The sequence below is a fragment of the Tenrec ecaudatus genome, chromosome 3, assembly GCF_050624435.1.
Source record: "Tenrec ecaudatus isolate mTenEca1 chromosome 3, mTenEca1.hap1, whole genome shotgun sequence".
Taxonomy (NCBI): Eukaryota; Metazoa; Chordata; class Mammalia; order Afrosoricida; family Tenrecidae; genus Tenrec; species Tenrec ecaudatus.
Genome location: NC_134532.1, coordinates 106,702,367 through 106,726,757, shown reverse-complemented (window position 1 = coordinate 106,726,757; position 24,391 = coordinate 106,702,367). Strand labels below are relative to the sequence as shown.

The following is a 24,391-nucleotide window of genomic DNA, read 5'->3' as shown; positions in this document are numbered from 1 at the left end:
ACTAGTTAACCCCAGTCAGTTTTAGCTCACTAGTGCCCAGGATACCAATCTTTATGTGCTCCGTTTCTTTTCTGATGACTTCCAATTTTCTAAGATCCATGAATCTATGTTTAGATTATCAATGGGTATTTGAAGTTGTTTCTTCTCATTTTGAGTGATGCCCTATTAACAAATGCAGATCCTAAAGGATTTATGCCATCTTTCTCATTAATGCTCCTGCCACAATGAGGAGGCATATCTTCCAAAGTAACAGGCCTGGGTGGACCGGGCCTGTTTGTGCCTGAATTGTGCAGGCGGTAAGGCTGGTCATCCAGGGGACAGCATGTATCCCAACTGTTTGACAAGTACAGTTGTTATAAGAGTATAAAAAGTATTGCATTGTCTTTTCTTTCAACCTCACCAGCGAGGTCATACATGGAGGCTTTCAAAATAAAGATCCTGATGATGAATCAGTGAAATACATAATAAACACCAGAAACCCTCAAAAGTCAGACATCTCATTTTTACTTCTGTCATACAGCAGCATATGACTCATTAACACTTCGAATGGGCACCTGCATTGAGTTACTGCTATAAAAGGGCTTCATCACCTAGGTAGGACCGTGCCTCTCACCTGGCTGTCACACAGCCAGCTCGTTAAAATTAAAATTCCCACGTTCCATTCCAGAGACGATTCTAAAGTGAGTTCCAAGAAAGTGCATTTTGCACTCTGAAGCATGTGAGCTGTGGTCCATGATGTGGAAAACACGTTAGGGGAACCATACGTACAATAACTAGAGAGATTTAATAGCCTCTGAGATCAATGCAAGAGGTTGTTGCCACAGACCCTGATTAGGGGTAAGGATTCATGTTTTTGGAGATTGATGAGAACGTGGGTCACAAACTGGAAGGTAGAGCATTCCAATTGTGAGGTAGACCAACAAGGCCAAGTGTAAAATAATCCCTGAGTTGGCAATATCATTTAATTATCTAGTAAGCTTGAGATTTTAAAATGTTTCTTTCTGGTAAAGTACCTGATCCTGAAGTATCCAAACTGAAATAGGGAAAGCACAAGGCTCAGGAATCACACAGCTGTGTAGCTAAAGTAACCATGCAAAAGGTGGAGAAACATATTGCAGCATTATTTGACAGCTACTAATGGACTATGGCTCAAAAACATTCTAAGCTATATCCAATTCAGGTAAAGAAATAGTGAGATGAGGTAGGTGTAAATATGTGTGGGATATGTTTATAGGCTCATATTTATTTATCTTTAAAAACTAAGTTATGGAAATAATTGTATTAAAAACCAGCTGTGCAGTAACATCTATAAATGGTATTTATTCATCCTATTAGAGCAGGTGTCCTCAAACTACAGCTCGCGGGCCACACATGGCCTGCTGGGTGTTTTTGCCCCATTTGTTTTTTTATTTTAAAATAAAATATGCGCAGTGTGCATAGGAATTTGTTCATAGTGTTTTGTTTTTGTAAACTATAGTCCGGCCCTCCAACGGGTCTGAGGGACAGTGAACTGGCCCCTGTTTAAAAAGATTGAGGGCCCCTGCATTAGGGAATTGTGAAAATGACTCTATTTTCAAGAAATCCAGCAAGTCAATTTACTATTGTTAAGGAAGGAATAAGGGGCTACACTCTTGCTTCATTGGTGTCAATTAGACACTAGGCAGTAACAGATTCGCCACTTTCAAACCCAGATTATTCTGAGCTGGATCACAAAAGCAAAGTAATGATGACAAGATCCGAGCATTTCTGTGTTGCATAGGTCTAAGAAATAATAATTCATAGAATTATTTTAGCCATGATATCAATGTGGTGCTTTGCTTTTCTGTTGCCAAGTGCCAAGAGACAGTGAATCTGCTCTTTGGAGGGCTCACAGCTTAATTCAGAGAGAATCATTATTACCGTTATTCTACTAACTGGCTTGTCACGAATTACTTTTGTTATTTATGTGCTGTCATTTCTTATGACACAACTATCCAGTGTCTGACCTTGGAAAAAACAAACCAACCAAAAAGAAACTGTTCGACTGGCAAGAACTAGTGCCAATGGACTATGAAAAAGAGTTTCTATAGATGCTCCATATTCTAAAGCAACCAAATAATACGCACGTACTTTGGTGACTGTTAAAACGGTGAAGCACATGGTGCATCATCTTATAACTAAAATGAAAACAAATCTAATATAACTGTCAAGCACTACCTGAATGGGGTGATGTCATAAAATTAAATGGTAAGACAGTACTCCAAATCAACAGCTATTAACTAAAAGCAGGACAGTAGATTATGAAATATCTTATAGTGCCCATTGCCCCCGAATATGTGATATGAGATTACCTAAGTCATTTCCATAGCTAGCTGTGTTATCCCAAGTGTCCTTCTAGGCAGGCCATTAAAAGATACGCCATGTTTTTTACAGACAGTGAGAGATGGTCACAAATATGTCCTCAAACTAAGACATGGCCTGTCACAAAGGATTCTGTCCCTCTACAGACATGTCTGATGGAAGAACAGGTCAAGCATGGCTCTGCTAGTGGCACCGTCGAGGTGGAAATCTGTGTGATCCTATCAACGTAGGCTATTTTAAAATAGGTTGAGTTTCCAAAGGCTCCTTCCTGAAATATGTGTATGCATTTGTCCATAGAAGGTATTTACAATGCATGCAAGTATTCCTGTACCCCATAAACCATTTTTAGTTTTAATTTTTATAAAAGTTATAAAACTCAGACAACAACGAGGAGCCCAACTCTCCACCTACCCTTCTCGCCTCAAGCCATCAAGGTTAGAACATCTACCCTGTAAGTGAGCCCTTATTGTACAGATGTAAGGTCCTATTTCCATGAGCAAGTCATTCTCTAAAATGGCTAAGTAGATCAGCTATATTATAGAAACCTACTTAAATAAAAAGTCCTCAAGCCAAATATATTAAAATGTGTCTTTGAAAATATTAAAATTGAGCACATAAGTTTGGTGAGTATTAGAAAGAGTCAAAACTCTGATGATAGACATATCTGAGGTTACTAAAAACCCTGGAGCATCCTGCATCCACCTCAGATCTACTATAGAAAGGGCCCAGGTCAGGAGTGTATATATATATACACATATATATACATATATATATATATATATATAAAATTCATGAGTGATTCTGCTGCACAGACAGGAAAGTATCTCTAGTATAAACAATCATTTTTGAGGGATGAGGAGGCTCTTTGGAAACGATCTGATATTCTCCCACACAGATAACACTTTCATATTGAAGAGAAAAAAAAGACCATTTCTAATGAAAAAACCCACATAAATAAAAATATTATTTGACATTTTTAATAAAGAAAATATGATTCAGGAGATGTGAAATTTATCCCAATAAAAATCTTTTACAATAACATCAAATGAAACATTTAATATTGAACAACGGAAGTAGATGGGAGAGTGTTTAGGGTTCACTGTTCAAGTAATTAATTAGATTACTTGATGGTCACCATAACATTGCTGTTATCCATTAAAGTTTTATTTTAATTTTATCTTTGTTTCATTCAATTTATCATAAGGATTTGTGTCAGTTGTCTAGAAACACTAGTTATAGAGAAATAATAATATTAGTCCCTAAAATGTACTGTATTGAAACATCCTCTCAGCAGGATGAGTACTGGAACATCTCCATGTTATAAGAGGAATCTGTGATAACAGAGCAACTGAATACTTTCTGCCAGGTGACAGAGACAGTGAGCAGGTTTCCTTATCCACTGCAGATACCAACTCTTACCTCTAACAGATGGGAAGGAGGAAGGAAGAAGACAACAACAAGGACAGAGGAATCAGGAAAGGGGGAGAGGGGTGATGGAGAGAGAGATGGCCTTGACCCCTACACAGGCACACAGTGAAAACCTAGGCGTAGTGAAGGGGCAGCACCAAACTGGTAGCCAACAGATCTGAAAGTTGGGGTGTGGTGAGACTCCCCAAACTTTGGCTGATGTCTCTCTTTGAAAATCTGAAGAAGACTGTCCTTATTTTGTTCCTAGTAAAAACACTTTTCATAAACGAATTCACATTAAAAAGGAAAGATTTCTGCTGTATCTTCTAAGAACAAAGACATTCTTGCTCATCCTTTGAATGTGTGACCCAACTCTAGATGGCTAGGGTCAGGGAGCTCGCTCGCGCTGTGGGGCCGTTGGCAGTGAGGGAAGAGAAATGCAAATGTGAGGACTGGTTCAATGACGCGTTTGGGGAAAGTAGATTCGTGTTGATCCTTACAATGCAGTTGCTAAAGGCCATAGCAGTGTCCAGTCCCCACAGGAAAATCCATTTTATTCTTTTCCAAGATCCACTATTTTACTCTCAATCCTTGCCAGACATTTTGGACAGACATGCTATTTATTCTAAGAGCTGGTCAGATCAGGTGAGACAGGAGGAGAATAACGTATGGGCCACCCTAAGGGAAATTTCAGGTCTGTGTTCTCACAGTGCTTCCCATGATGCATGAGCACCAATGGGAACTACTTAAAAATGTAAACTCTCCCACTTGTGCCCACAGAGTCCAGGGTGCAGTATTGTGTGCTCCAACAAGCCCCCCAAGCACGTTCAATCTATGTTTGGGGTTTCACTCTAAGTTTAAAAGCAGATATTTTCAAGTATCTGGAAAATAGGACGCCTTACCACATGCCCACATATCCACTGGCTTTCCATAAGGATCTTTGCGTAGAACTTCCGGAGAAAGATATCCAGGTGTGCCAGCAAAACCTAGGGAAAACAGATGTGAATGGGTTAGAGCGTACTTGATGACATCAACATATGAGACAGCTGTGAAATTAAGGAAGAAACCCAGTTTGCTTGTCTTTATCTGATGATGTAACACAAGATGGAACAAGGTTCATAGAGAAATGAAATCATGTTGACTAACTGCTCTCTCACTCCCGACCCTCAATACTAGCCTGTCATTCCTTCCAATTTATTAGAAAAGAAATCCATCCTGTGTTTTCCAGAGATGAAGTTCAATGCATCATGCCACAGAATTATTGCATAGACTATGTCCATTTGGCTAACAGTCCCTATTTTTTCTTTATGTATGATTTAAGATTGAACCTCAAATAAATAGATATGAAAGTTAAAGCTATGATTATAAAACACCAACACCCTAACTCATTGCCAGGAAGTCCATTATGTCTCATAGCAACCCATAGGGCAGAATATAACTACCTCTGAGTGTTTCCAAGGCCGCAAATCTTTACTGAAGCATGTTATCTCGTCCCCCAGAGTGGAGGGCGAGGTGCAACTTCCCACACTGAGCTAGCTGCTGTGGGCCTTAGCCACTGTTGTTGTTGTTAGGTGCTCTTGGAATGGTTCTGATTCATAGTGATGCTGTGTACAACAAAGAACAACATGCCTGGCCCTGGGTCATCCTCCCAAGTGTTCTTATGTTAGAGCCATTGCTGCAACCTCTGTATAAATACCTCTTGTCTAGGGTCTTCCTCTTTTGTTAACTGCCCCTCCACTTTACCAAACATTATGTCTTTCTTTAGGGTTTGGTATCTCCTGACAACATGCCCAAGTTACGGGAGATGATGTCTTGCCACCCTTGCTTCTAAGGAGTATTCTGTCTGTACTTCTTCCAAACCAGATCTGCTGGTTCTTTTGGAAGTTCATGGACTTTCAATATTCTTCGCCAGCACCACAATTTAAATGTATTGATGTTTCTTAGGTCTTCCTTATTCAGTGGCCAATTTTCACATTACACCACCACGACGCTATTAACCTCCACAAAAGATGACGGTTCTCATGATGTCTATATAACTTCATCATGAGTGGCATTTACCCATAAAATAAAAAGTTTTAAGATATACACAGTAAAGGAAAATTTACAAATGTTCTGTACATGCTTTTGAACTTGATGTGATGCTGGTTTCATAATTGTTGGACACTGCAATGTTGTTCCAACTCCTGGACACCCGATGTACACAGAGAAACATTGTTAGATCCTGCGCTTCCCTCGCTGTGATGCTACGTTATTGCCCAATGGATGCGACCATGTGTCAGTCCATCTTGTTGAGGATCTTCTTCTTTTTGTCTATTTTACCAAGCACGATGATGCTCCCCAGGGACTGGTCCCTCATGATACCATGTACAAAGGAGCGAGAAGATGTCTCATATCCTCATTTTTAAGGATCATCTTAAGACTGTACTTCCAAAACAGATTTGTTAGCTCAGGCGGCAGTCAATCGTATTTGCGATATTCTTTGCTAACACCAGAATTATTCTTCCTTATGGCTTATTCAATGCATAGTTTTCACATTTGTATGGCGTGGGTTGGTTTCTTAACACATTAAAGAGGTCTTTTGAAGCAGATTTCCACAGTACGATTGATCATTTGGCTGGTTGGTGTTTTTCTGAGTATTGAGTAGAGAGATCCAAGTAAAATAATTTCTTTGACTATTTCAAACTTTTCCCTGTTTATCATGGTGTTATTATTTTCCCAGTTGTGAGAATTTGTGATTTGTCTAAATTGTGCGGTGATCTAGCCTGAACAGTACAGTCATCCACCACCATCATCGAGTACGTCCTTCATTTTGACTTTCCGCAAACAGGGTTGTACCATCTGAACATTGCAGGTTGTTAGAGTCTTCTCCTAATCCCACTGTTGATTTTTTTCTTTATGTAGTTTAATTTCTTGGGTTCTTTATTCTGCATCTAATAAGTAAATATACTGAGAAGATACAACACCGATGCACACTTTTTCTGATTGCAATCACACAATATCCCCTTGTTCTGTTCCAACAGCTGCCTCTTCTCATCCACATTCCACATGAGTTCAATTAAGGGTTCTAAAATTCCTATTATTTGTAATATTATCCATAGTTGTTATGATCCACACTGTAAATGTCTGTGCCCAGTCAATAAAATACAAATAATTATCTTTCTGGTATTCGCTGCTTTCACCCAAGATCCATCTAACAGCAGCAATGATCTCCCACAGTTCACATCCTGTTCTGAATCAGGCTTGAATCTCAAGAAGTTCCCTGTAGATGTGCCGCTTCAATCAGTTTTCCGTTTAGTTTTAGTTTATCTTCAGTAAATTTTACCTGTGAATGATACTATTCAATAATTTCAGCAATCTATTGGGTCACGCATCTTAGGAATGATCACAAATATGGCTCTCTTCCAAACAGCTGACTTCTAAATTCCTATTGAGTGCTTCCAGCACTGGGTTTTGAAACTTTTCCCTGGGCTTTCCATCACTTTCTGGGCCCTTGTTTTTCACTAATGTTTTCTGTACAGCTTGAGCTTTTTCTTGAAATGGTTTAATGTTTACCAATTCTTTTTGGTACAGTGATTCCATATATTTCTTTCATCTTTGATTTTTCCTGTATCATTCAATTTTTTTGTCATTCAAGGATTGAATTTTTTTTTCAGGTTTAAGACATTCAGAACATGTTCTTCCAAATGCCTTGATGTAGACAGGTGAGCATCTCTAAGGCAGCATTTGTTTATTGAACCATCTTAGTTTTTACTGCGCCCCATTCCTAGTCCAGTGTTTCACTGCCCCTTACACTTCTTCCTCCATGCTGTCAAATCTTGGTCACATGCTATCTCTTGAAATGGTTCACTTTTGATCATTTTTGCTACCGTGACTCGTGTACATTCCTACCATGATTTTTACAATATTTCCCAGAGTTGATCAATGCTTTGCCATTGCTGCTGCTGTTATTGTTCAGTGAGGTTCAGTTGGTTCTGACTCACAGCAACTCTATGCCCAACAGAACAAAGCACATCCAGAATCTGCTCATCTTGACAACTGGAGTGATGGCTGAGCCCACTGTTGCAGCCACTGTGCTTGCATCCATCTTCTACGTCACCAAGCATGACGTCCCTGTCAGGGACTGGTCCCCTTGATGACATGTCCAAAGCATGTGATTCTATTTTGCCTATAGAAATCTTCAACATTGCATCTGGAGGCTTACTTTTATTTTCTTCAGTCCTTTCACAGTTTGAGAAATGCCAATTGTACTCTTGCTAAGTATGGTCTTTGAATATTTCATTATACCGCTTAACTTTGCTTCTTGAGAAGCCCTTTGAATTTCTATCCAGCTCTTTTACTTTACCATTTCTTCCAGGTGCTTTAGCAAGTCCAAAGCAAGTTTCAGCCTCTTCTGACATCCATTTTGGTATTTTCTTTCTTTCCTGTCTTTTAAAAAAAATCTTATTATTGGGGGCTCGTACAGCTCTTATCACAATCCACACATACATCCATTGTGTCAAGCACTTTTGTACATTTGTTTCCCTCAATATTTGCTTTTTTCTTGAGCCCTTGGTATCAGCTCCTCATTTTCCCCCTCCTTCCTCATTCCCCCTTCCCTTATGAATCTTTGATAATTTATAAATTATTATTATTTTGTCATCTCTTACACTGTCTGACATCTCCCTTCACCCACTTTTCTGATGTCCGTCCCCCAGGGAAGAGGTTATATGTATATCCTTGTAATCTGTTCCCTCTTTCTCCCACACCTTCCCTCCACCCTCCCTTCGACACCTCTTGATCACACAGGCTGGTGTGCTTGTTCCATGTGGGCTTTGTTGTTTCTCAGCTAGATGGTCACTTCTTTTGATAGCCCGGCATCATCAGCTTTCTTCACCACATTTGCTTTGCACCCATTTGTCTTCAGCAATTGTGTCAGGAAGGTGAGCATCATGCAATGCCAGTATAATAGTACAAAGTGTTCTTGCATTGAGGGAGTACTTGATTAGGGGCCCAATGTCCATCTGCTTCCTTAATCCAAAATCTAGAAATATATGCACATAGATCTATTTCCCCCTTGCCATATAGGACTTTTTGTTTCTTCAGGCATGACGATGTTGATATAAACTCACTACTCATCTGGTTTTCAGTAATAAGTGTAACATATATCAAATCTTTTCTTAAGATGTGCTTGGTAAACCCTATCCACTCTGGGTAACCCCGATGAAATCTATAAAACCTGTGCTAAAACTTCCAGCTACACACAGGCCACTGTAGTACAACAAACTGACGGACAAGTGGCAGGAAACGGAGATGAGCTGGTTTACTTTGAAAAGTGGAGGGAGAAAGGGAGATAGAAAAAGAAAGTTACCAAGAGAATAAATTAGCCAAGATATAGACTAGAGCTCAGTTGTACTAATAAATAACGAGTGTGTACTTAGAACTGACAACTAAAACGAAAACACATAACAATTTGGATGAATCATTTTTGAACAAATATCAACCAAAGTAGAAAACATGATGAGAAAAACTGTATGGCAGAAGAAAGCTTCATTTTATGAAAATCAATGTAGAATTCAATAAGGTCCATTTTGATAACAATTGATAATAAATATATAGTAAATGGATTCTTATTTCTGAGAATAGCAGTTTTTTTCCTGATTAAAAATCCTTCCTAAAATAAATGCTAAAATAATTATTCTCACTTTGAACTTTTGCCTTTAAGACAGCAACAATGAAACAAAGACAATATTTTAAAACATCTAAGAATTCCTAACATCACAAATCTGATGACCAACATGCTTTACTGATGGAAATGCAGTATGCCCAAGGAAGAAACGTCTCTCTCCCCATCACCATCAAAAATTCATACTAAAGTGCAAGCAATGTGTAAAGAGGTATAAAAACAGGCAAACATATGGTAGCATGATTTCTACAAACAAAATTACATTAGAACATGAGGTTGTGGGTTTGTGATTTTATCTCCGCCTTCCCCCAATTTTGTCACCTTTTTTGGGTTTGTTTTGGAAGTAGAGGAGGTGAACATTAAGGGTGGGCTCCTGGAAAAGATCTGTGCACTGTGATTGTAGCTTAAATTTCTAAGGACCATACGTGATCCACTTCTACCTCCACCTTCACTTGGCAAAACTCTTTCTTAGTAATCGTGAGGTGAGGAGAGTCACTGAACAGTTGTAGTGATTCCACTGCTTAAGCCTGAGGATCGTCTCAAGAAGGGACGTAGAGTGTGTTAATTCCAAAGTAGTATCCTGGGCACAGTAACATAAAAGAACTTCTCTGGATTTCTGGTCTGCCAAATCTCTCTCATTTGAAACGTCCCTCTCCCACTCTTTCCAACTTGAGTCACAGAGAAACTAAAGCCAAATTCCAGATTCAGCCGGAATTCTCAGTATTGATTTCAAAATCCTTTAGCAACCCCATCCCCTCATTCGTCTAACATTATTTACCCCTGTTCCTGAATTTAAGATTATTATTCACTTTAAAAATCTTTGGAAATGGATTTTTAAATTCTCATCCTCGACACTATTTTTTCTCTTACATTAACTATCTCCCCCCCCCCCCATCACATTGACCTCATATGTAGCGTAGAAAGACTGTCCAGAGGGTTTCTAGGTCAAAATCTATGCAGGAACAGATCACTCAGTCTTTCCTCGGCGAGGTTTCTGGGTGGGTTTTAACCGTCGAACAGCGGGTTAACAGCCAAGCACCCAATGGCTGTACCGCCCTGTGCCAGAGTCAATGTCATGGTACCACCTGACCAACTTTGCTCAGCTCTCTCTCGGAAATGAATTAATATTAAATTTATAAAGATAAAATCAAGCAGTTATATGTATGAAAGGTGGCTCTAAAGAATTTGCATCTTAGAGACTTCCTTAGCTACCTATATTTTCAGTGTTCCTGTCTCCCTCTGAACTGTGACTCTGTTAATATATTTATATAAATCTATATCACATTTTTCCTAGATTTAGAATACCAATATATATCTTAAGTAACTTTGTGGAATACTTGGCTAAGAACAGGAAATGCCAACAATATTTCCCATGCAAGAAAAGGTAGGGGAGTAAATCATTGGTAGGAGAAATAAAATCATTCACAGTTTTGACTGAAAGCCCTGGTGGGAAAGCACTTCCATTGGGGCTGCTCATCGCAAGGTCAGCATTTCGAAACCAACAGCTACTCCGCTGGAAAAAGACCACAAGACCAGGCTCCCTTCCCCTGTAAACGGTCACAGCCTTGGAGACTCATAAGGCCACCTGTGTCCTGGAGTTGAAGCAGCCACGTGGAGACCCCTGCCAACGCTGAGATGCTTCTGCCGCCACTGATTCCACAAGACTTTCCACCCACTGGCCTGTGATCTTCCTGCATTGAGCATCATTGCATGTTTTTCCTGAGTCTGAAGAGGACATTACAGATTGGTATCTGACATATGGGCTCATATCGGACTTATGGACTTAATCTGGACTGGGCTGGGGTGTTTTCTCAATATATTCAATTGTTCTTGTATATAAAGCTCTTTCTTATAAACATATGAGTCTCCGTGGACTTGTTTCTCTAGTTTACCCAGACTAACACAATAATGCATGATGAGGACAACAGGGAAATTAAAGAGATCATGCTTTCTTTAAAGATAGCATGTTTCTCAGCCCCCCCAAACCCAATAGAAATACCAAGAGGTTACTTTTTAAATGAACTTTATTACTGTAATATAATTGTGATTTTTAAAACTTAATATTTAAAAGAGAAACATTACAAAGCAACTAAGCAGTTAACTGATCCTTCCATTAAGTAAGATCATGGTAGTTACCTTTATGGCAAGTAACACTTGGGTCCTATGAGACTGAATATTTTACAGAGGCTGGGCTTGGATATTTCTCTTCATTAATATTTCCTAGCCATCCAGCCAGCATGTCCCTACCAGTGGCTCTGTCAGTATTCATTAGGGAGAGAGATGCAAACATGGTAAAAACAAAAGAATCAAAAGCGCATTCACAGAAACAAAATACAAGCACATTCTGAATTTACGCAAGAGAATTACAGAGGCTTCTAAACTTTCTTTTACCATTCTATTTTTATCTATAGTATACATTTTACTTCATTTGTCAATAAAGCTATTCCCTTAGTAATTAATATTAAATTTATAAAGATAAAATTAACCACTTATATGTATGAAAATATGATAAGTGATAATAAAACATTAAAACACAAGCCATTTTATGAAGCCAACTAGGACTACCATGAACACACTGTGAATCCATACTGAAGTAGAACAACTAAAACAAGAACTCTTTTTGTACTCTCTTAAGCCTAAAAAATGATGGCTTTCTATGTTTCTGTGGTTGTGACTTGTCTTGCAACTTAGAAGGTATGTGTTTGAAGTCATGACGCCAGCAGATACCTTAAGTAAACCTAACTGCTCCATGCCGACAACGTAGCTAGTTTTACTCCTGGTTTACCTTTCCTCTCTTGGGCCAGATTGATTTTAGCAATTAATCATTAAAATTTGAAAATTAATGTAGTTTTCCTAGAATCTATTGCTGTAAATTGACAACCAATATCTCACCCACTCATTCCGTCAACAACTTTATTGAATGTTTAAGAAAGTAGGGCACTGAGATTCACTCTGCCAAGGATGGAATTGTGTACCCCAAATATACGTCAGCATGATTGACCCATGACTCTGAATGTTTTGGCAGTTATACAGTGATATAAACACCCCCCATGATGTGATCTGGGGATCAGGGAAGAATTGTTGTTGTTAGGTGCCATCAAGTCTGTTGTGACTCACAGTCACCCTATGTGCACTAAACAGAGAGAGTGACACATTGTCCGGTCCTGCATCATCCTCACAATTGTTCTGTGTTTGATCCAATTGTTGCCGCCACTGTGTCACTTCACCTGGTCCTCTTTTTCATTTCCCCCCTACTTCACCAAGCATGATGTCCTTCCCCAGGGATCAGTCTCTCCTGACAACATGTCCAGGGTGTGTGGAGACGAAGTCTTGCTGCCCCTGCCTCCAAGGAGCATTCTGGCTGTGCTTCTTCCAAGACGGACTTTCTGGTTCTTTTGGCAGGCCCTGGTACTTTAAATATTGTTCGCCACTAAGCACCACAATTCAAATGCATCACTTCTTCTTCAGTCTTCCATATTCAATGCCTTAACATTCACCCGCATATGAGGCAATGGAAAATACCATGGCTTGAGTTAGGTGTGCCTTTGTCCTCAAAGTAACATCCTTGCTTTACAAAGCTTTAAAGAGGTCTTGGGCAGCAGATTCACCTAATGCAGCATGGCTTTTGCTCTGTTGACTTCTGCTTCTATGAGCACTGATTGTAGATCCAACAAAACTAAATCCTTGACAATTACAAACTTTCCTCCATTTATCACGATGTTACCTATTAGTTCACTTGTAAGGATTTTGTACTTCTTTATCTTGAATAGTAATCCTGAAGCCTGCAATCCTTGATCTTCATCAGCAGGTGCTTCAAGTCCTTCAGCAAGCCAAGTTCTGTCATCTGTACATTATAGGTTGTCGATAAGCCTTCCTCCAGTTATGTTGCCACATTCCTCTTTCTACAAGCCAGCCTCTATGAGGATTTGCTCACAAACAGAGTGAATAAGTGTGGTGAGTGGATCCAACCCCGTCACACCCCTTTCCTGATTTTACAGCAGGCAGCATCCCCTTGTTCTCTTCACAAAACTGCCTCTTGATCCATGTACAAGGTCCACAGGAACACAATGAATGTTCTCTAATTCCCATTTCCTCAAGGCTATCCATAGTTTTATGACCTACACAGTCCAATGCTTTGGCATAGTCAATAAAGCAAAAGTAGATATCTTTCTGGTAATCTCTGCTCTGAGCCAAGATCCATTTGACAACAATGATAACCCTTGTTCCACATCCTGTTCTGCATCTGGTCTGAACCTCTGGCAGCTCCCTGCTCATATACTGCTGCAACCATTGTTGGATGATCTTCAGCAAAATTTTACTTATGTGCAATGTTAATGGCATTGTTTTATAGTTTCGGTATTCTCTTGGGTCACCTTTCTTTGGAATGGGCACAAATACTGATGATCTCTTCCACTCAGATGGCCAAGGAGTTGCCTTCCAAATTTCCTGGGATAGATGAGTGAGAGCATCCAGTGCTTCATCTGCTTGTTGAAATATTCCTATTGATATTCTATAAATTTCTGGAGACTTCTTTTTGGCTAATGCTTTCAGTGCAGCTTGAACTTCATCCCTCAGCTCCACTGGTTCTTGCTCATATTCTACCTATTAGTTCTGTTTATATGAGATGAAATGAGATGAGATGAGATGAGATGAGAGAGAGAGAGAGAGAGAGAGAGAGAGAGAGAGAGAGAGAGAGCATATGGAGGAGAGATTCTTCACTACCACCCAAGAAAGAAGAGCCAGGAGGAGCATATCCTTTGGGCCCTGGGACTCTAGTTGAGTCCTTCCCTAGATCCAGGGAAAGGGGAGGACACATGGAGATATCCATGGAATCCTTGAGCTACAGAGTTTGAAACAAGGCAATGTCCTTCCCCTCAAAGCTGCCAAAGAATGAACGCATTCTCTGAGAGTCAGGCCATAACATCTGAACTGTTACCCTCCTAAATAGTGAGATTTTTTTTCTTGTTAAAAAGCTATCTTTTTGAGGTATTTCTCCAATAGAAGCTCTAAATAACTTTATATAATAGGAACATGTCTTTAAGTAACTAAGATACATGCCAATACGAGAAGTCCTGGTGGCATGGTGGTTATTCGTTGAGCTCCTAAGTCTCAAAGGTCAGTAGTTCAAAGCCAACAGTAGCTCTGTAGGAGAAAGATACGACTTTCTTCTCTCATACGGGTTGTAGTCTTGGAAGCCCAGAGAGCCAGCTCTGCCCTGCTCTACAGGGTCCTTGTCAATCGGCAGACTCTATGGCAGTAAGTTTGGTTTTGCTTTTTTTCCAGAATATACCAATATGATGATGATTATTTTTTTAAATTAGTGAACATAATTTATAACTTCAGAAATTTCCTTATGGATTCAGGGCAAGATTAAGGCATGGAAGGGCCTTTAACATGTATAATCAGTGGTGACCCTACTTCCCCTGTTTATTCATGCATTCAAAGATTATACTCAGTATATCTCAAGCTACATGAAGTAAAGAAAAAAAAAACAAGCCTCAAGTTTCCATAGTAAAGAATTCTCTGGGAAAAATATCCAATGGTGAAGCAGTGAAATAAGATGAAAAGAATGCATGGAATCATAACTGTCAACATCTAACCATTCATGAAGCTCATATGATCAAGAATAAAGGAATATGTTTATGAAGACATGCGTGAAAAACAAGGGCACAAGAATTGATGGAAAATAAAGCTTAATAGAGAAATGCAACAATATCATCCCTACATAAAGATTTATGAAAGGCAACTTTTACTCATGCAGGCATACATGAAGAAGCCCCGTTGGCACAGTGGATTCTGCATTGGGCTGCTCTCACCTAAAGTAAGCAGTTAGAAGTTGCCAAGGAAAGGTGACCTTCCTGCTCCCAGTAAGATGTCTAGACTCAGAAACTCACGATCCAGTTTTATTTTGTCTTACAGGGTCACTCTGAGTTGGAATCAACTCAATGGTAAGGAAAGGCATTGATGAGTTCATCACAAAGGTAAAGTACAATGTTGAAATTGTTTTATACATGTTCTTAAACTTTGCAATAAAAAATTGCATAATAGAATATTCCTTTTCATTCCTAAGGAGACTCAAAAGCCCTCAGCATAAACCAGTGACTCAAGAAAGATTCTATTCTGTGGCTGTTATGTTTGGAAGTAGCTGTTCAACAGTTAATTTTGATGAAATCGTTTAAGAATTTGTAAGAGCCAAGAATAAACGAAGTGCTCTTAATCATAACATGTTAGGGAAGCTTTACCCAAAAACAATTTTTTGGTAATGATTTCCCCCCCAGAATACTTTCATTTGCTCATTTTTAAACTATTGTATTCACAATGAAACAAGTATCAAAATTGAAGTAGGAGCCATTTAGAAAAATTTGCTAAAAGTCAATTTTTCAGGGATCAATGGAATTTTACATTGACTTTCATTATTTTCTTAAAATCATTTTATTGGGAGCTCATACAGCTCTTATCAAAATCCATCCATCCATCCATTGTGTCAAGCACATTTGTACATTTGTTGCCATCATCATTCTCAAAACATTTTCTTTCTACTTGAGCCCTTGGTATCAGCTCATTTTTTTCTCCTCCCTCCCCCACCCTCCCTCCTTCATAAACCCTTGATAATTTATAAATTATTATTACCGTTTTATGTCGTACACATTGATTTTTAAACAACTAAGTTCAATGGTTCATATTCTTTGTTGTAGAGTATGTAGAATATCCTTTGCGCAGAATTTGGAAAAATGGAATTGAATACTAATTTTCCATGACCTGACTTTTGCCATGTCAGTATCATATTAAATTACCTATGTTAGTATTACATTAAATGTATGCTAGATTATGTTCATGTGTATGCCAATTATATTCTAAGTCAATGTTATACATATTATTGTTTTACAAAACTAAGGATAAACTGTGTAAATACTAAAGTAACTTGAGTGAATCCATTGCAATGATCTACTCATTCAAGTTCATTAACTTTGGTACAACATCTGGCTCTAGAGTTCCCAGCTTTTGTTTTGTGTTGTTTTAACTTGGATATACACAGAGCATCCTATGCTTGCACTATGGGAAAGACTAATACTAGTCCTCTTGGCTAGAATTACACGTCAGTAGGTGTAGATATAACAAGATGTTTTATCAAAATGGATCCTAGACCCATTATCTATTAATAATTTGTTCTCTCCCAGCAACCGCTCATGTTGAATCTAGTTGTATATTGGGGGAATGAAACAGGAGTTAGACTCTACAGCTCACTCCCATGTCTTGCTTATTAGGAAAAAGTAATGTATCCCAAAGAGACCTGATGGGATAACACTTTCCATTAGAGGAGAGGGACCTTGTCAACAGATGCCAATGAAGGTGCTGAAGTGGTAGTGGCCTCATAGCTTTGAGCACCTTGTCTCATGGCATCCTAGTGATCCCGTGTGAACTTTGTCCATGGCCAACACACCTTTAGGCACTATATCTGCCATCAATTTCATCTCGTGCCCTGCCAATTTCCTTTCACTTTGACACTTGCCTTTCTTTGCGTCCCGTCTGCTTTGAACAAGTTGGTTTTGTTGATACCCTAAGCACACGCTGACCCTGCTCTGGGGCATTCTGTTCATAGTGGATGACATCTCGTAGTGTCACACGAGTCCTGTACTATCTCCACCTATAGAGGCGGCTAACTTCATGGAATTGGAGTGAAAGTGACCTAATATCATATCAACACTCAAAACTGCCATCAGGTCGATGCTGACTCATAGCGACCATATCAGAAAGAACTGAACCACCTCTGGGAGTTTCCAAGACTGTAACACTTTAAGAGAAAAAGCCCTTTCTACTGCAGAGTGACTGGTGGTTTTGAACTGCTGACCTTGCAGTTAGTAGTGCAAAATATATGCCCACAGTGATTGATAATTAGAGTCAGAATATATACTAGGATCTGATTCAAAACATGTATTTAATTTTTTTCCATTACACACAGATAAGCTCTCAAACACTGGCTTAGTTTCCAAGATCAAGTCTTAAAAGTATGCAGGGGAGCTAGCTGGGGTTCAATCCCAGGCATTTCCAAATCCAAGTCAAATTGCTGATGTCAATTTTCTGCCTCAGCTCTGATTAAGACTTCTGTCATATTCTTGTTATCCAATTATCATCTGGCAATTACATTCCTGGGCTCAAGTCCCTATATTAGGACTGCCTGATACTCTCTCATACGTGGGGATATGATTTGTTTGGATACAACTTCCCCTCCCCTCTCCCAGAGATTAAAGTCTTGCTTTTGAATCCAGTATCTGGGGAGTTTATTTGTTCTAACAGATTTCCAAAGTTCAAAATCCTTGTCTGCTCTTCATGGTTCTCTGGAACTAGTTTGCTCCACAATTCAAATACACCTCATGCATAACTTGAACCACAGTGTTAGTCTAACTGGTTCTTTGCCTTCAGGATAACTATCCTCGAAACATCCTTCACAGTAATAGAAAAGTATGCTTCACAACGTACAGACCTGATTATGTTACTCTCTCTGCCTAAAAATACTCACCAGATAACTGAAACCTCTCAGATAAAAACCAAACCCTTGAAAAGGACATTAAAGCCTTTGCTGACTCAATAAAACCCCAAACCCAACCGATTGCTATAGAGTCGATGCCAATGTGATTTCCCAGACCGTGACTCTTTACAAGAGCAAAGAACTTCATCGTTCTCCTTCAGAGTAAATGATAGGTTTGAACCACCAGCACCAGCCTTACAGCTAACATTTCAAAGGCTAATCCACAGAATCATCATACCTGTCCCCAGACTCACCAATCAACCCTGGATTACCGTATTTTGAGAATGTTGAGGGCAATGAACATACAAATGAGCTTTACACAATTGATGTATATATGGGTTGTGATGAGTTGAATGAGTCCCTAATAAAACGATTAAAAAATACAAAACAACAAAAGAAAGTGCCAAATATAAAAAGACTGTTTGAAACATTGAGCGTCTCAGCAAGACTACCAGGCTACACGATTAACCCAGGAATTCGGGCGGATTTCCTTCCAAGAATGGAGAGAGCTCAGACAAAGACATCAAGAAAACAGTGTCATGTACAACAGACACACAAAAGATGGGATACGTAGAAATAAATCTAACCAGAGAAACAAAAACCTGTTCAAAGAACACTCTTAAAAGAAACCAAAAGAGACCTACACAAATAAAGCAGTATCCCATGTGCACAGATTAAAAACAAAACATAAACCAAAGTCACTGCCCGGAACTGATCCTGATTCACAGTGACCCAATAGGATAGGGTAGCACTGCTGCAGGTGAGTTTCCAAGACTGTAACTCTTCACTGGAGTAGAAAACGCTGTCTTTCTCCCACAGAGAGGCTGGCCATTCCAAACTTCTGATCTTGCGGCTAGTGGCCCAATGTGTAGCCCTTATGCCATTAGGGCATGCTCATGGAGAGGAAGACTTAATACAGTGAAAATGTCAATACTATCCAAAGCAATATAAGGACACAACACAATTCCAATCAAAACCCCAATATAAGTTTTAAAACAATTGAAAAATAATTACTAGCTGTCTATGGAGAGGGAAGAGACATGATAGCAAGGCACTCCTCAAGAAGAAGCACACCGCCTGACCTCAAATGCAAAACAGCCGGGTCCTATGAGAAGAATAGGTAGATAGACCAATTGAACCGAATAGAAAACCCAGAAATAAATTAGTTCACCTACAGGCAACTGGTCTCTGATAAAGGGCCCAAAAAACATGAAATGAGATCAAGACAATCTCTTCAACTAATGGTGCTGTCTGCCGAAGAAGGAAACAGGGCCCATACCTCACTCTGTGTAAAAACACACACTCAAGATGAATCAAAGACTGAAATGTAAATCCCAGGCATCTAAAGATCATCAATAAGAAAACAGGGACACATTTAAGGGTCCTCTTTACAGGTCCTAGGCAAACTATCCAATATAATGAAGGAAGACAAATGGATGACTCCAACCTACCGAAAAATAAGACATTTCTGTGCATCAACAGATGTCAACCAAAGAATGAAAACATTTCAGCAACGACACAACTGACAAAGGACTAATTTCAAAAATGTACAGAAATTTCAAGACTTCCAAAAGAAAAAAAACATAAATGATCCCGTGAAAAAGCAAGCAAAGGACAGTACCAGACAGTTTACCAAAAAGAGATATTCAAATAGCTAGCAAACACGTGAAAAAAATGCTCATACTCCCTAGCCATCAAGGGAATGCAAATCAAGATGATGAGATATCACCTGACACCAACAGGGATATACTCATTAAAGAATGTAAGTATTAAAGGAAAAAAAATCATTCAAGGTTACAATTTAACTATAATTTGAATTTTTCAGTGAAAAGTAAAGTTTTCCCCCTTCTTTTAATGAAGTGTTAAAACCTTGTAATTATTTTCATTATTTCCATGAACACGTTTAAGTTACAGCGTGAAGGAAAAGATGTAGGACATTTGGAGAGAAAAATACAGGCCCAATTAAGTCTAAAGAAGTTCTAATGAAAATAAATGGTATAATAATAAAATGCACTGATGTTTTAGGAACAGACATGGAAAAGCAAAGGAAACATGTGCTTCCCAATAATAAATGCGCATGATAAAATGAAACTTATTTGCAACCTAACTTTCTTGAAATGTCTGCATTTATTCAGAATACAGTAAAGCAAAAAGAAGTTGTTTGGTTGTAATTTTCATTAATGTGTCAAACTGAATCGACTTGTAGTCCTCAGTTATTCAATTTTAAGTGCTAACCTTGGATAGAGGATTGTTGCAGATGCAGTTGGGTTAAAATTTAACACACTATCTAACACACTATCATTTGCTCTCCATTTTGCTTCATTTTAAATTTGTCCTAGTTTGTAAATTCTCTCCTTTCTTTTCGATTGGCATTTTATCTCTTTTACTTTGTTATTGTTGTTAGCTTTTTGTTTCTTAGTGCTTGTCTGTGAATGAAATCCATGACGGTAAGGAAATTATCTGGAGTTAGTAACTGGATTGATGGTTCCTTGGGAGTCTGGCAGGGGAGACCGGGGTATGGGGAGCTCATAACAATGAGTACAAGACAGAAGAACATGCTCTGAACTTGATTGTGGTGATGAATGCATTACTCTTTGTAATGTGACTGACTATTGAATTACATATGTGAATTATATGCCGATAATACTGTTCTGCTAAAAAAAAACCCCACAAACAACCCCCAGAAAACCCCAGAAATAACAACTGATTGAGATGGTGACAAGTGATTGGAACTCTCAGACTATGCTAGAGGGTCTATAAGCATGCACAACCACTGATGAGGTACACAAATATTGCATGAGACTAGTGCTAGAGCTATTACGGTCAAACATCAAGATAAACAGAGCTAGTGCCTCTCAGATCCAGTAGTCATTCAATCTGGCCTTGCAGGAAACTGAGCGGAAAGACTGTCTACTGCATGTAACCCCGTTATTACTGGGTAACCAAGTGGTTTTGTAACCCAAAACCACTTCTCCAGGGGAGGCCTCGCTTAAGCCAAGGAGAGCTCATTAGGGGAGTGGGAGAGGATCAAATTGTCCATGCCGTGTGGCAAGACCTTACAGTCACCTTATCGAGGACACACTCCTTTATTGGAGTATTTACTATGCACAATATGGCTAATCTTGCATGGTTAACCAAGTTTCTGTTCAGGGCTTGGTGACCCAACCTCCATACTATTGGCGACTTTGACTCTGTAAGTCTTGTGTTTTTGAGGTCTACACTAAATACTACAACCACATAAGAAAGATCTGAGTCAGAAAACCTACTCAGTGAACCAGAATTTACCTTAAAAACCCCTGTTGCAAATTAAAGGGACTAATGGACTTTTGGGGGCTTAAAGTTGTAACACCCCAGGGTAAGATGGAAAGGAAGTCTTACTATGCTAAGTTCCTGGATTTGGAAGTCTTTGGACTTCAGTTCAAACCTCTTGCTTTTGAAGTTTTCAATAAAGGCAACAAGACTACCAGACATTTGCCTCTTTCAGATTTCCTTCGCTTCTTAAGACATGTTTCAGTTCTGCAGACATGGTTCTGCCTAGTGAAAGAGAGCTATTTATCTCAGTTCCTTGCTTTTAACTCTGTTTCTTAAACAGGATTCTTAAAGAGTTATGACCAAGGAAACTGGCGGATGGGAAGAGAGAATAACAACAAATGCAATAATGAAGCCTATGCTCTCTAATTAAATGTGATATAATCGCAAAACTAATATATCCAATTCGTTGAATTGTACAATACCTAAATTAAATCAACAACACTGTTTAAACAAACAAACAGTAACCACGAAAATATCATGGGATTTTCCCACGAACTATTTGAAGCCTTTTCATAGATAAACAAAAGAAAACTATTTGAATTATTTTTCTTTTAAAAAGGATCATTTATTTTTGTCATTATTATGGTTCAGAGAAAATGTGACAAGATGGGAAGGACATTTAAAAATCTACCTGATAGCAACACATTTAAGTCAGAAGAGATAGAAGACTGAGTCTTGAAGGAGAGACTTTATTTAAGAACACTATCTGTGTTCACATGTCTCAGGGGGACATGACAGATAAGAGAGGTACAAGGAAATCAGAGAATACGACAGTAGTTAACCATGCTGAGTAATAAAATAATAAGGATTCATCTGGAGTTCATTTATTCCTTAACAGCATTGAAACGCATTTGATCATAAAGAAATTTCAGAAAGTCTAAGTAAAAATAAACAAACCCCAACCTGGCAAAGAAGAAGAAAATATATAAAAATCACTGTGAAGAAAAAAAAATAACGTCTTTAAACTGGGAAAACTTCAGTAAGTCACAACACTTGAAAATAGTCTGTCTTTCCTGAGTACCTACCTATTACCCATACAGCAGCTTTTTTTGTCCTTTTATGATGGTATAAAAATGAGAGAAATGAATGTTTTTAAAAAACAAAAGGCTTTTTCTTATAATATTACAATCCTTCTGTGAATCCCCAGTACAATGTCCAATTGCTTGCTCATTGCTTAAGAAAAGTGCGATTTAATGTGCCTCCACTCCACCCTCTCATTCATAGTATCCCCTGTTTATTTCTAGAGTGTGAACCTGTTAGTGTCAGTACAGTGATGTGCCTATAAGAGTCCAGTATTTTAAGATGTCGAGATGTCGTCTGGATGTGCATCTCTGTTTTATTTTGACCAGCAGTGAGGAGAGATGACAAGTGCTACAAGCCCGGGTGGGTACGAGGGAGAGATTGTCCTACTCACCAAACCATGCCTGCTGGTCTCCTTGCACTTCGATGGCTAAGCCAAAGTCTGCCAGTTTCACAGCTGCTCCTTTGGATTTGCTGGCTAAAAGCAAATTCTCAGGCTTTATTTAGAAAGGGGGGGAAAAAGAGAGTGAAGTGAGTACCTATTTTAAGTGACTATTCAAAATTAACAACCTTTTCCAAGATTAAAAAAAAAAAGTCATGCACTGTTCTCTCGCTTGGAGACCGCCGTTCCTAAAGCCCAGAGAAAGTTCGGTTAGCAAATGATTAAACACTGCCATGTGCGCAGGCTTCAGACAGATGCATACATGTCTTGGAGAGGGGGGAGAGTGAACACACCAGAGGAGGGATCAAATGAAGGGGAGCACCTGTCTTGACCTGTTCACATGCTTCCTGGGCCCTCTTCAGGCCTAGAGTTGGCCACAGACATTGATTGAGAAGCCTCACAGAGCACAGACATTCTCAGCACAAGGAAACTTGGCAAAATGTGAACAAGTGTTGGACCAATCTACAGACATTTGGCAAATGGATCTGCACAAATTAAATCTTAGTTGACTTCAAGAGTTTGGACCCAAATGTAGCGACTGGATTCCTCAATGTTTCCAAACAAGATTTTGTACCAATGTTGGTGACTTACTCCAAATTATGTATAAAAATTGCCGTCTTTAAGAATCTGTTTATTCTTAAAGGCAGAAAGAGTATACTACCATTTGCCAAATGTGATAGCAAGCTCTCTCCCACACCCCTTTCAGTTGCCTTTCCCCTTTCCTTTTCTGTTTTTTCAAAAGCATAACTTAGATTTCTTCAAAGAATAACTTAAATCATTACTTACATAAATATATGTCTTTTCATATTTAAGAATTCCATGAAAAAGACACGTTTACTTTCCTGGGTATTTCTCATTAGCCAAGGACTGATTCTTCAGGCTTGGGATGAGGCTGTGCCTCCTCCATTGTTTCCCAGTGAGTGTGCCTTTGAGACTTGGTGGTGCTTTGTGAAGAAGCACCTGGGCAAAGGCTTTAAGCCCCTGGCCCCACACTGTGTGGATTTTGAGGAATCATGGGAGAAAATGGCCAGCAAAAGGAGGCTAATTATTATATACAGTGACGTTTATACATGACCAAGTCTGTCTGGAGGAACACAGGAATACATTGGAGTCCACTAGGTGAAGGGTTCAAATTTTCCTAACAGGGTGGATACGACTCAGCAGAAGTATCCATAGACGTACCTTGGACTGAGAGACGTTGGGAAACAATGGACTCTACACGTGTCAAAACAAGTGTTTGAAAATCTAGAACTTCCATCCATCAGGTTAGTTTCATTTAGAGGTTGACAAATAGCTAATATATTTTTTCATGGAATTGGTTATTCATTTATTTTTATTTTATTTTTTCACTGAACCAGTCAATTCTGTTGGTTGTTTTGACCTCACATAAACACAGTCCAAACCAGCATTTAATTTACAAATTAAGCCAGCCATGCAAATGAGCAAAGACCCAATCCAGCACTTGGAAAAAATTAGGTTAAATCTGCAAGAAATCAAAGTGTGGGCAAGTAAGTTTGAATCAAGGACCAGACTTCTTCAGGCTATTGCTGCTCACTGCCATCAGATTGAATACTACGATAACAATTAGCAAGTGTGAGGAAACCTTTATAATTTTTTAGGGTGCACAGCATCTGAAAACTACCTCATCAACTGAATATAAAATCATTTATTTGGTGGTTTG

The 24,391-nt window shown here is 38.9% G+C and overlaps 1 protein-coding gene across 4 annotated transcripts in view; it reads right to left on the bottom strand.

Annotated features, from left to right (window-relative positions):
* The window catches only part of CAMK2D (calcium/calmodulin dependent protein kinase II delta), a 305,138-nt gene that overhangs the window by 67,212 nt on the left and 213,535 nt on the right, over nucleotides 1–24,391 (bottom strand). For all 4 annotated transcript variants that reach the window (XM_075543891.1, XM_075543888.1, XM_075543890.1 and 1 more), the window contains exons 7-8: nucleotides 22,663–22,765; nucleotides 4,650–4,733 (exon numbers count right to left, since the gene is read on the bottom strand). In XM_075543891.1, the coding sequence (XP_075400006.1) occupies nucleotides 4,650–4,733; nucleotides 22,663–22,765 (187 nt within the window). The remainder of the gene's footprint in view (nucleotides 1–4,649; nucleotides 4,734–22,662; nucleotides 22,766–24,391) is intronic.